The sequence below is a fragment of the Macaca fascicularis genome, chromosome 1 (assembly GCF_037993035.2).
Source record: "Macaca fascicularis isolate 582-1 chromosome 1, T2T-MFA8v1.1".
Classification (NCBI taxonomy): domain Eukaryota; kingdom Metazoa; phylum Chordata; class Mammalia; order Primates; family Cercopithecidae; genus Macaca; species Macaca fascicularis.
The window spans coordinates 44191003-44201755 of record NC_088375.1 but is presented as its reverse complement, the minus strand read 5'-3'; the positions used below and the strand labels follow the sequence as shown (position 1 = coordinate 44201755).

The following is a 10753-nucleotide window of genomic DNA, read 5'->3' as shown; positions in this document are numbered from 1 at the left end:
AAGGGCTAGTAACCAAAATAATCCACGCATCAGGGAGAGAAATGCTTTAACGCAGACGTTTTGGATATTTAGCGCCCCTGCAAATTCTGGCCATCGCCGCTTCCTTTGTCCATCAGAAGGCAGGAAATTTTATATCAGTGACCCGTGGAGCTCACATTAACTATTTACAGGGTAACTGCTTAGGAGCAGTATTATGAGGAGTATTTACCTTTCCCCGCCCCCGCCCCCTTTCCAAGAAACAAGGAGGGGGTGAAGGTTCGGAGAACAGTATTTCTTCTGTTAAAAGCAACTTAGCTACAAAGATAAATTACAGCTATGTACACTGAGGGTAGCTATTTTATTCCACAAAATAAGAGTTTTTTAAAAAGCTATGTATGTATGTGCTGCATATACAGCAGATATACAGCCTATTAAGCGTCGCCACTAAAACGTAAAACATGTCAGCCTCTCTTAACCTTATTCGCTCCAGTCTCTCCCGACGTGACTTCCTCGACCCCCTAAAGACGTACAGACCAGACACGGCGGCGGTAGCGGGCGAGGGGATTCCCTGCGCCCCCGGACCTCAGGGCCGCTCGGATTCCTGAAGAGGAAGCCAAGTGTCCTTCTGCCCTCCCCCGGTATCCCATCCAAGGCGATCAGTCCAGGACTGGCTCTCAGAAGCGCTCGGGCAAAGACTGGGAGGAAGAAAAGACATCTGGCGGAAACCTGTGCGCCTGGGGCGGTGGAACTCGGGGAGGAGAGGGAGGGATCAGAGAGGAGATGGGGACTACCCTCTCTGCTCCCAAATTGGGGCAGCTTCCTGGGTTTCCGATTTTCTCATTTGCGTGGGTAAAAAACCCTGCCCCCACCCGGGCTTACGCAATTTTTTTAAGGGGAGAGGAGGGAAAATTTTGTGGGGGGTACGAAAAGGCGGAAAGAAATAGTCATTTCGTCACATGGGCTTGGTTTTCAGGCTTATATAAAGGAAGGTTCTCTCTGTTGGCGACCAGTTGTCAAACGACTTGCAGTGAGCGTCACGAGCACGCCCAGGAACTCCTCAGCAGCGCCTCCTTCAGCTCCACAGCCAGACGCGCTCAGACAGCAAAGCCTACGCCCGCGCCGCGCCCTGCCCACCGCCGCGATGCTCGCCCGCGCCCTGCTGCTGTGCGCAGTCCTGGCACTCGGCCACGCAGGTGAGTACCTGGCGCCGCGCACCGGGGACTCCGGTTCCACGCACCCGGGCAGAGTTTCCGCTCTGACCTCCTGGGTCTATCCCAGTACTCTAACTTCTCTCCGAATAGAGAAGCTACGTGACTTGGGAAAGAACTTGGACCGCTAGAGTCCGAAATAACTCGGTGGATATTCCAGCTTTCCCACAAGCCCTGATCATTATGAGCCAGTTACTTAACCGATCTGAGACACTCTCACCTGCTAAATAGGGATAGATGATGCTAATTTGCAGGTTGTCATTGTAAGATAGGATCTGATCAATATATGTGAATTGTTTTTATTTGGAACCTCTTTTTATTGAGTGGAAGAAGTTGTTTTAAATACTCTAGTCAGTTCTTTCCTGCCCCCAGGAAAGCCCGGATTATGTTTTAGGATAAGCAAAAGTAAGTAAGCTGTTTTACTTTGAATTTTTCTCTAAATGTTGATTAGTGTACTAGATCCATTTTAATTTGGAAAGCAAAGTGCTACTTACTTGAACTTCTTAAAAATGCTAATTTTCACATCTAAAGAGTTAACTAACAAAAGCTTAGTAACATGATGTACCAAGATGAATATGCTGTTATCCTTATTTAGAATAGAAAATTGGTATTTCTACGTTTTATCCATTCTAAGTCAGGTTAAAAAATTATATTTTCATGGCTACCTATATATTTCTTGAATTTATTATTGTAAAGTTGATTCATAGTAAAACAATTAAATGTTTAAATTAAGATTAAGACACTAGAGAATTATTTAATTGCTGTTCTTTAATTGTAGCAAATCCTTGCTGTTCCTACCCATGTCAAAACCGAGGTGTATGTATGAGTGTGGGATTTGACCAATATAAGTGCGATTGTACCCGGACAGGATTCTATGGTGAAAACTGCTCAACACGTAAGTTTGTCCTTTGGTTGCCTCATTAGGAGTGGGACTGGATACAGTTATAATTGTATAGATTTGTGTCTTATAATGAGTCCCATTAATTTCTCCCTCCCTTTCTTCCTCTTCTTAAAGCGGAATTTCTGACAAGAATAAAATTACTTCTGAAACCCACTCCAAACACAGTGCACTACATACTTACCCACTTCAAGGGATTTTGGAACGTTGTGAATAACATTCCCTTCCTTCGAAATGCAATTATGAGTTATGTGTTGACGTGTAAGTACAAGTGTCTTTCTAAGGTTTTAGTTTTCTCAAAGAAAAATATGCTTTATAATACTGTAAGCCTAATCTAAAAACATATTTCCTAGTTTATCAAAATGAATTTTAAGATACCTTTTAAGTTTGCCTTCCATCTTAACGGCCAAAACTATTGACATTTAGTCCCATCCAGTTTATACAGTCTACTCAAAACTCTGTATACGTCTTCCAACTTTTACTATTTGGTCAGTTTGTGGAGGTAGCACGGTCCAGCTGTTTATTAAATGCCCATGGGTCACAGAATTGTTCTGAACATGTAGCACCCATTAAAATAAATTTATATTTGGATCAGCAAGAAAATAACTTTCCATGATTCTAAAGTAGGTTCCGTGCTCAGCCATTCCCTTCATAGGCCTCTTGGACAGGGAGCAGATGGCTACCTGAAAAATCAATATTGTCAGATTATAATGTGCAGAGTATATGTATTTTATTAAAGATGCATTTCAAATGGCCATTAGATTTTAAAGTGTAGTTGTTTTAAACTAGATTATTTTTGATTTTTGGAGTTAAATTCAACATCTAGTGCCACTTTCCACATTTTACAATAAAAATAATGGTTGATTTACTTAGCAAATGAGAATAAATACAACTTTTTTTCTTTGAAAATTTCAGCCAGATCACATTTGATTGACAGTCCACCAACTTACAATGTTGACTATGGCTACAAAAGCTGGGAAGCCTTCTCTAACCTCTCCTATTATACCAGAGCCCTTCCTCCTGTGCCTGATGACTGCCCAACTCCCTTGGGTGTGAAAGGTGACTAATAAGAATCCTTAGAGATGTATTAACTATAAGACGGGCTGCATTGCTGCCAAAAAAATTTTGACCTTAGACTACCATTTATTTATTAACAAAAGCAGTTTTTACTTTTATCATGGATATCTGTGGGTATTTTTTAAAGTATGAGTCTATGTAAACTCTTCTGTAAAAGCAAATGAGCATCTTGGTATAATGTCTTAATAATTTCAAATTATTTCATTAGAAATTAAATAATTCTAATTAAAATAGATAAAATCGTTCAGTAAGAAGTTGTTCCCCCATATCTTAGAACTATTGTTTATATTACGATCCTATTCACAATTGTAATTCTCTTATAAATGAAGAATTCCTGGTAGATTGACAGTCACTATCTGCTTTCTTGAATACATAGATGGATTCTTATCTTAGCTTTCTCATTTTTCAGGTAAGAAGCAGCTTCCTGATTCAAATGAGATTGTGGAAAAATTTCTTCTAAGAAGAAAGTTCATCCCTGATCCCCAGGGCACAAACATGATGTTTGCATTCTTTGCCCAGCACTTCACGCATCAGTTTTTCAAGACAGATCATAAGCGAGGGCCAGCTTTCACCAAAGGGCTGGGCCATGGGGTAAGATAGAGTTAATATCCTAGAGTTAGTAAAATTATACCAAATCATAGTCAAGGGCTAACATTAAAGGAGATAAACAGATAGATAGATCCAAATAACTTACCCACTTTTTAAAAAAAAAAGTCTTATCTATAAAATTCTTTTTTTTTTTTTTTTTTTTTGAGACGGAGTCTCACTCTGTCCCCCAGTCTGGAGTGCAGTGGCCGGATCTCAGCTCACTGCAAGCTCCGCCTCCCGGGTTCAGGCCATTCTCCTGCCTCAGCCTCCCGAGTAGCTGGGACTACAGGCGCCTGCCACCTCGCCCGGCTAGTTTTTTTGTATTTTTTAGTAGAAACGGGGTTTCACTGTGTTAGCCAGGATGGTCTCGATCTCCTGACCTCGTGATCCACCCGTCTCGGCCTCCCAAAGTGCTGGGATTACAGGCTTGAGCCACCGCACCCGGCCAATCTATAAAATTCTTAAGAGAATTTTCCATTTACTTCTCTGGTCTAGTAAAATTATACGCACACAGACATGCACACACATATAGAAACATTCACACACATACATATGTACAGGTATTATTATTTGTAATTTGACCCTTGTATTTTTTAAGTTTAAAATGTTAGTACTGCAAAATGTTGTGTCCTCAAAAACACATTGTACCCTGATTATGCTGCTTTCAATATTGTAAGGTGAGGTTTCTGCCTCATTATTCTCTTTTGGATTTCAATAGCATAGCTTCAAGTTATTCATAAGAATTTTTTATAAATAACACATTTTTATACTTTTTTAGAATTACCATATCATAGTGAAGTATGTAATATATATGATATAAGCTCCTTATAGTATGTTAAGTCCATTAAACACAAAGACATATCAATTTGTAGCTTTGGTGGATAAACAAATTAATGTAGCAATTTGTGGCTATGAAAAAAATGTCTATTTTATTTAAAAATGTTAAAGAAAGCTAAATCATCAAATTATTTAATGATGAATTATATGATAGACACTTTAAGAAAAACTTCAACAGCAACAAATTAAATTTTTTCATCATTTTATAGGTGGACTTAAATCATATTTATGGTGAAACTCTGGATAGACAGCATAAACTGCGCCTTTTCAAGGATGGAAAAATGAAATATCAGGTATGCTTCCTTTGACTATTAAGACTTCGTTATTACTTACCACTTACACCCATATTTTAAAATCCCTAAAAATGTGTTCCTTAACTTTTTAACTAATGTTTATTTACTACTGTTATTTTTTAGATAATTGATGGAGAGATGTATCCTCCCACAGTCAAAGATACTCAGGCAGAGATGATCTACCCTCCTCAAGTCCCTGAGCATCTGCGGTTTGCTGTGGGGCAGGAGGTCTTTGGTCTGGTGCCTGGTCTGATGATGTATGCCACAATCTGGCTGCGAGAACACAACAGAGTGTGCGATGTGCTTAAACAGGAGCATCCGGAATGGGGTGATGAGCAGTTGTTCCAGACAAGCAGGCTAATACTGATAGGTAAACAAGAAAATGATTTATATAAAACCCTCTTCCCCGGGGAAAACTAATGTGTTACTTTTGTTATGTTTTGAGTAACTGACAAGATGTGGTAAAAGAAAACTCACACACTCTATATTCATTAAATATGTAAGCATGACTGATCATATAGCTATCTTTTGATATTGACAAGGAAGAAAACAGAAATGAAGGAGTAGCAAATTTTAAAAATTGCATTCCAATTGCTTGAAAGCTTGTGATCAGAAAAATAAATGTTTTTATTCTTTATTTTATGCAAATAGGAGAGACTATTAAGATTGTGATTGAAGATTATGTACAACACTTGAGTGGCTATCACTTCAAACTGAAATTTGACCCAGAACTACTTTTCAACAAACAATTCCAGTACCAAAATCGTATTGCTGCTGAGTTTAACACCCTCTATCACTGGCATCCCCTTCTGCCTGACAACTTTCAAATTCATGACCAGAAATACAACTATCAACAGTTTATCTACAACAACTCTATATTACTGGAACATGGAATTACCCAGTTTGTTGAATCATTCACCAGGCAAATTGCTGGCAGGGTAAGCATTATTATTGAAAACCAAAACAAAGGACTAGTCAGTAACTTTAGAATTTCTGCCACAGAAATTATTTTTCTTAAACTTACTAAAAGAGTAGTTAGTTATATTGCTAGTAAAATTATTTTATTGATATAAGAAGCCTAACTTTGTTTGAAAAGTCTAAACTTTTAGTCTACAGTTGTCAAACAAATAGCAAATTGTACCCCTACCTTAAAAATAGATATTTTCAAAAAGTATCTATAATCTTACAGGAATAAATATTTTAGGCTTGAATACTAGTTTCATTTTTGAAATTTAAAAAGGCCAATTAGTTCTAGACTGGTGTCCCATTGAATTTTAAGCAGAGCTCCTGTTGAAATGTATGTAAGCATCTTTCCAGCAAATAAAAATTGTCTCAGCTGGGAGTTTCAGTCTTACCTGGTTTATACCTAAGGCAAGCTGAATACAAACAGCAAATATGCCTAAAATTCTTGTTTTACAACTAATTTTACTTTCCACAGGTTGCTGGTGGTAGGAATGTTCCACCTGCAGTACAAAAAGTATCACAGGCTTCCATTGACCAGAGCAGGCAGATGAAATACCAGTCTTTTAATGAGTACCGCAAACGCTTTATGCTGAAGCCCTATGAATCATTTGAAGAACTTACAGGTAAGAAACAGTTTCTAAACTTCTTTGTTTTTGTTTGTTTCTTTGTTTGTTTTTTGTTTTCCTTTTTTTTTTTTTTTTTTTTGAGATGGAGCCGTGCTCTGTCACCCAGGCTATAGTGCAGTGGCGCCATCTCGGCTCACTGTAACCTCCGCCTCCTGGGTTCAAGCAATTTTCTTGCCTCAGCCTCCCGAGTAGCTGGGACTATAGGCACACGCTGCACGCCTGAATGATTTTTTTGTATTTTTATTATAGACGGGGTTTCACTGTGTTAGGCTGGTCTCAAACTCCTGACCTAGTGATCCGCCTGCCTCGGCCTCCCAAAGTGCTGGGATTATAGGTGTCAGCCACCGTGCCTGGCCCCTAAACTTCTTAAAAGAATCAGGGGTCAAATGGAAACAGAGAAGTTGGCAGCAAATTGAGCAAAAGAATCAAATTGTGTTTTATTTTGTGAAGTTTGACATTGGTTGTATCTCTGTCTTCATTGCCTTCACAGGAGAAAAGGAAATGTCTGCAGAGTTGGAAGCACTCTATGGTGACATCGATGCTGTGGAGCTGTATCCTGCCCTTCTGGTAGAAAAGCCTCGTCCAGATGCCATCTTTGGTGAGACCATGGTAGAAGTTGGAGCACCGTTCTCCTTGAAAGGACTTATGGGTAATGTTATATGTTCTCCTGCCTACTGGAAGCCAAGCACTTTTGGTGGAGAAGTGGGTTTTCAAATCATCAACACTGCCTCAATTCAGTCTCTCATCTGCAATAACGTGAAGGGCTGTCCCTTTACTTCATTCAGTGTTCCAGATCCAGAGCTCATCAAAACAGTTACCATCAATGCAAGTTCTTCTCGCTCCAGACTAGATGATATCAATCCCACAGTACTACTAAAAGAACGTTCAACTGAACTGTAGAAGTCTAATGATCATATTTATTTATTTATATGAACCATGTCTATTAATTTAATTATTTAATAATATTTATATTAAACTCCTTATGTTACTTAACATCTTCTGTAACAGAAGTCAGTACTCCTGTTGCGGAGAAAGGAGTCATACTTGTGAAGACTTTTATGTCACTACTCTAAAGATTTTGCTGTTGTTGTTAAGTTTGGAAAACAGTTTTCATTCTCTTTTATAAACCAGAGAGAAATGAGTTTTGATGCCTTTTTACTTGAATTTCAACTTATATTATAAGAACAAAAGTAAAGATGTTTGAATACTTAAACGCTGTCACAAGATGGCAAAATGCTGAAAGTTTTTACACTGTCGATGTTTCCAATGCATCTTCCATGATGCATTAGAAGAAACTAATGTCTGAAATTTTAAAGTACTTTTCGACATTTTTCTGTCATCAAACTAACAAAAACAGGTACCAGTGCATTGCTAAATGAATATTTAAATTAGACATTACTAGTAATTTCATGTCTCCTTTTTTAAATCAGTAATGAAACAATAATTTGAAATTTCTAAATTCACAAGGTAGAATCACTTATAAAGGCTTGTTTTATTTCTTAACATTATTAAATTTGTACATATACCAAAAAGAAGCTGTCTTGGATTTAAATCTGTAAAATCAGTAGAAATTATACTAGAATCGCTTGTTAAAATATTGTATAAGTGATATTCCTTTTTCACCAAGAGTGTAAATCTTTTTAATGTGACTGTTACAACTTCCTTTTAAATCAAAATGCCAAATGTGTTAAGGTGGTGGAGCCACGCAGTGTTATCTTACAATAAGAATATTTGTTGAGATATTCCAGAATTTGTTTATATGGCTGGTTACATGTAAAATCTATAGCAGCCAAAGAGTCTACCTTTAAAATAAGCAATAACAAAGAAGAAAACCAAATTATAGTTCAACTTTAGGTTTAAACTTTTGAAGGAAACTTTTTCTTATCCTTGTGTACTGCAGGCCTGGTACTCAGATTTTGCTGTGAGGTTAATAAAGTACCAAGTTGTGCTTGGATAATGATATGTTTCTCAGATTTTCTGTTGCACAGTTTCATTTAGCAGTCCATATCAATTGCAAAAGGTAGCAATGACCTCATAAAATACCTCTTCAAAATGCTTCAATTCATTTCACACATTAATTTTTTCTCAGTCTTGAAGCCAGTTCAGTAGGTGCATTGGAATCAAGCCTGGCTACCTGCATGCTGTTCCTTTTCTTTTCTTCTTTTAGCCATTTTGCTAAGAGACACTGTCTTCTCATCACTTTATTTCTCCTATTTTGCTTCACTGGTTTTAAGATCAGAGTTCACTTTCTTTGGACTCTGCCTGTATTTTCTTACCTGCACTTTTGCAAGTTTTCAGGGAAACCTCAGATCAGGACTGTATTTTGCTCCTCTTAAGAAGATTAAAAGAAAAACAAAAGGACCCTTTTAAAAGTAGTAAACACTTGTTTTAAGTGAAAAGCAGAGAATTTTATTTATAGCTAATTTTAGCTATCTGTAATCAAGATGCCTGCAAAGAGGCTAGTGCCTCAGAGAGAACTGTACAGGGTTCGTGACTGGAAAAATGTTACATTCCCATTCTAATTAATGCCCTTTCTTGTTTAAAAACAAAACCAAACAATATCTAAGTAGTTTTCAGCAATAATAGTAATGATGATAATACTTCTTTTCCACATCTCATTGTTACTGACATTTAATGGTACTGTATATTACTTAATTTATTGAAGATTATTATTTATGTCTTATTAGGACACTAGTGTTATAAACTGTGTTTAAGCCTACAATCATTGATTTTTTTTTCGTTATGTCACAATCAGTATATTTTCTTTGGGGTTACCTCTCTGAATTATCATGTAAACAATCCAAAGAAATGATTGTATTGAGATTTGTGAATAAATTTTTAGAAATCTTACTGGTGTATTGAGATATTTAAGGTTGAATGTTTGTCCTTAGGATAGGCCTGTGTGCTAGCCCACAAAGAATATTGTCTCATTAGCCTGAAGGTGCCATAAGACTGACCTTTTAAAATGTTTTGAGGCATCTGTGGATGCTTCATTAATTTGTTCAGCCACAGTTTATTGAGAAAATATTCTGGGTCAAGCACTGTGGGTTTTAATATTTTTAAATCAAACACTGATTACAGATAATATTAGTATTTACATAAATGATTGAAAAAAATTGTCTTTTAGGAAGAGGGAGAAAATGAAATAAATATCATTAAAGATAAATAACTCAGGAGAATCTTCTTTACGATTTTATGTTTAGAAGGTTTAAGGTTAAGAAAGAAAGAGTCAATATGCTTGTATAAAACACTGTTCACTGATTTTTTTTAAACTTGATTTGTTATTAATATTGATCTGCTGACCAAACCTGGGAATTTGGGTTGTGTATGTGAATGTTTCAGTGCCTCAGACAAATGTGTATTTAACTTATGTAAAAGATAAGTCTGGAAACAAATGTCTGTTTATTTTTGTACTATTTAAAAATTGACAGATCTTTTCTGAAAATAAACTTTGATTGTTTCTATATATCTTTGTCATATGACATATGATTTCTCTGAAGCATTATTCTTAAACCATTATCTTGCGTTCTCCACCTATTCAAAACTAGGGCTGGCCCTTCATGAAATGGTTTTGTCCTCAGTTATATAGAGGCTTCCTAGAGTCACTATTTAAATCTCATAATCTCTTATTCACTACGACATTGTGTTGGAAAATGTCTAGTTTGTGTATCTTTATAGAAGATGGCAAACAAGCTTATTTTCATTGCCTAGTCTAGAAGAAGAAGAAAAAAATACACAATAAGACAAAGAACTAGACAAATATTATGAAGGAGGCACAAAATAAAGCAGTTCAAAGAGGAGTAAATTATACAAAGTTGGGCAAATCATTGATATAAAAGCTCATAGGCTTTTGTTGTACCTCTATCCTTGACATCTTGGTAATTTCAACAACTACATGGACCACATATTTAGCATCTTCCCTGGCCTCTCCTCTTTGGCCTTCTCCCTTCCAGGGATGCCTTCCTCCACCACATTTTCCCAAATCATATATATCTTGATATTATTATTATTAATTACAGCACCACTTCCAAAATCTTGATTCCAAGCATCTTCCAGCTCACCTCTTTTAGTGCTTACACTCTAACATCTAACTCTCAGTCTCATTGAACCTACTCATCTACCAACCTCATCACTTCACTATTTATCACTTCTTTTATCTTTCCATTTACTTCTATATGCATCTAGCTCAGATTTTATCGTCCATCATTCTAATCACTCCCTTCCACTCTGTATACTCTCCCTCTACTGTGCTGAATTGGCACAACTTGATTAAATCCAGCCATT

General features: G+C 36.9%; 1 protein-coding gene across 1 annotated transcript; it reads left to right on the top strand.

Moving 5' to 3' along the window:
• Positions 1 to 987: 987 nt before the first annotated feature.
• On the top strand, positions 988 to 9935 carry PTGS2 (prostaglandin-endoperoxide synthase 2). The gene is made up of 10 exons (XM_005540256.4): positions 988 to 1172; positions 1966 to 2082; positions 2203 to 2346; positions 3001 to 3144; positions 3572 to 3753; positions 4797 to 4880; positions 5004 to 5250; positions 5532 to 5818; positions 6319 to 6466; positions 6960 to 9935. The coding sequence occupies exons 1-10, from the start codon at positions 1121 to 1123 to the stop codon at positions 7367 to 7369; spliced, it is 1815 nt and encodes a 604-aa protein (XP_005540313.3). The 5' UTR covers positions 988 to 1120; the 3' UTR covers positions 7370 to 9935.
• Positions 9936 to 10753: the final 818 nt, after the last annotated feature.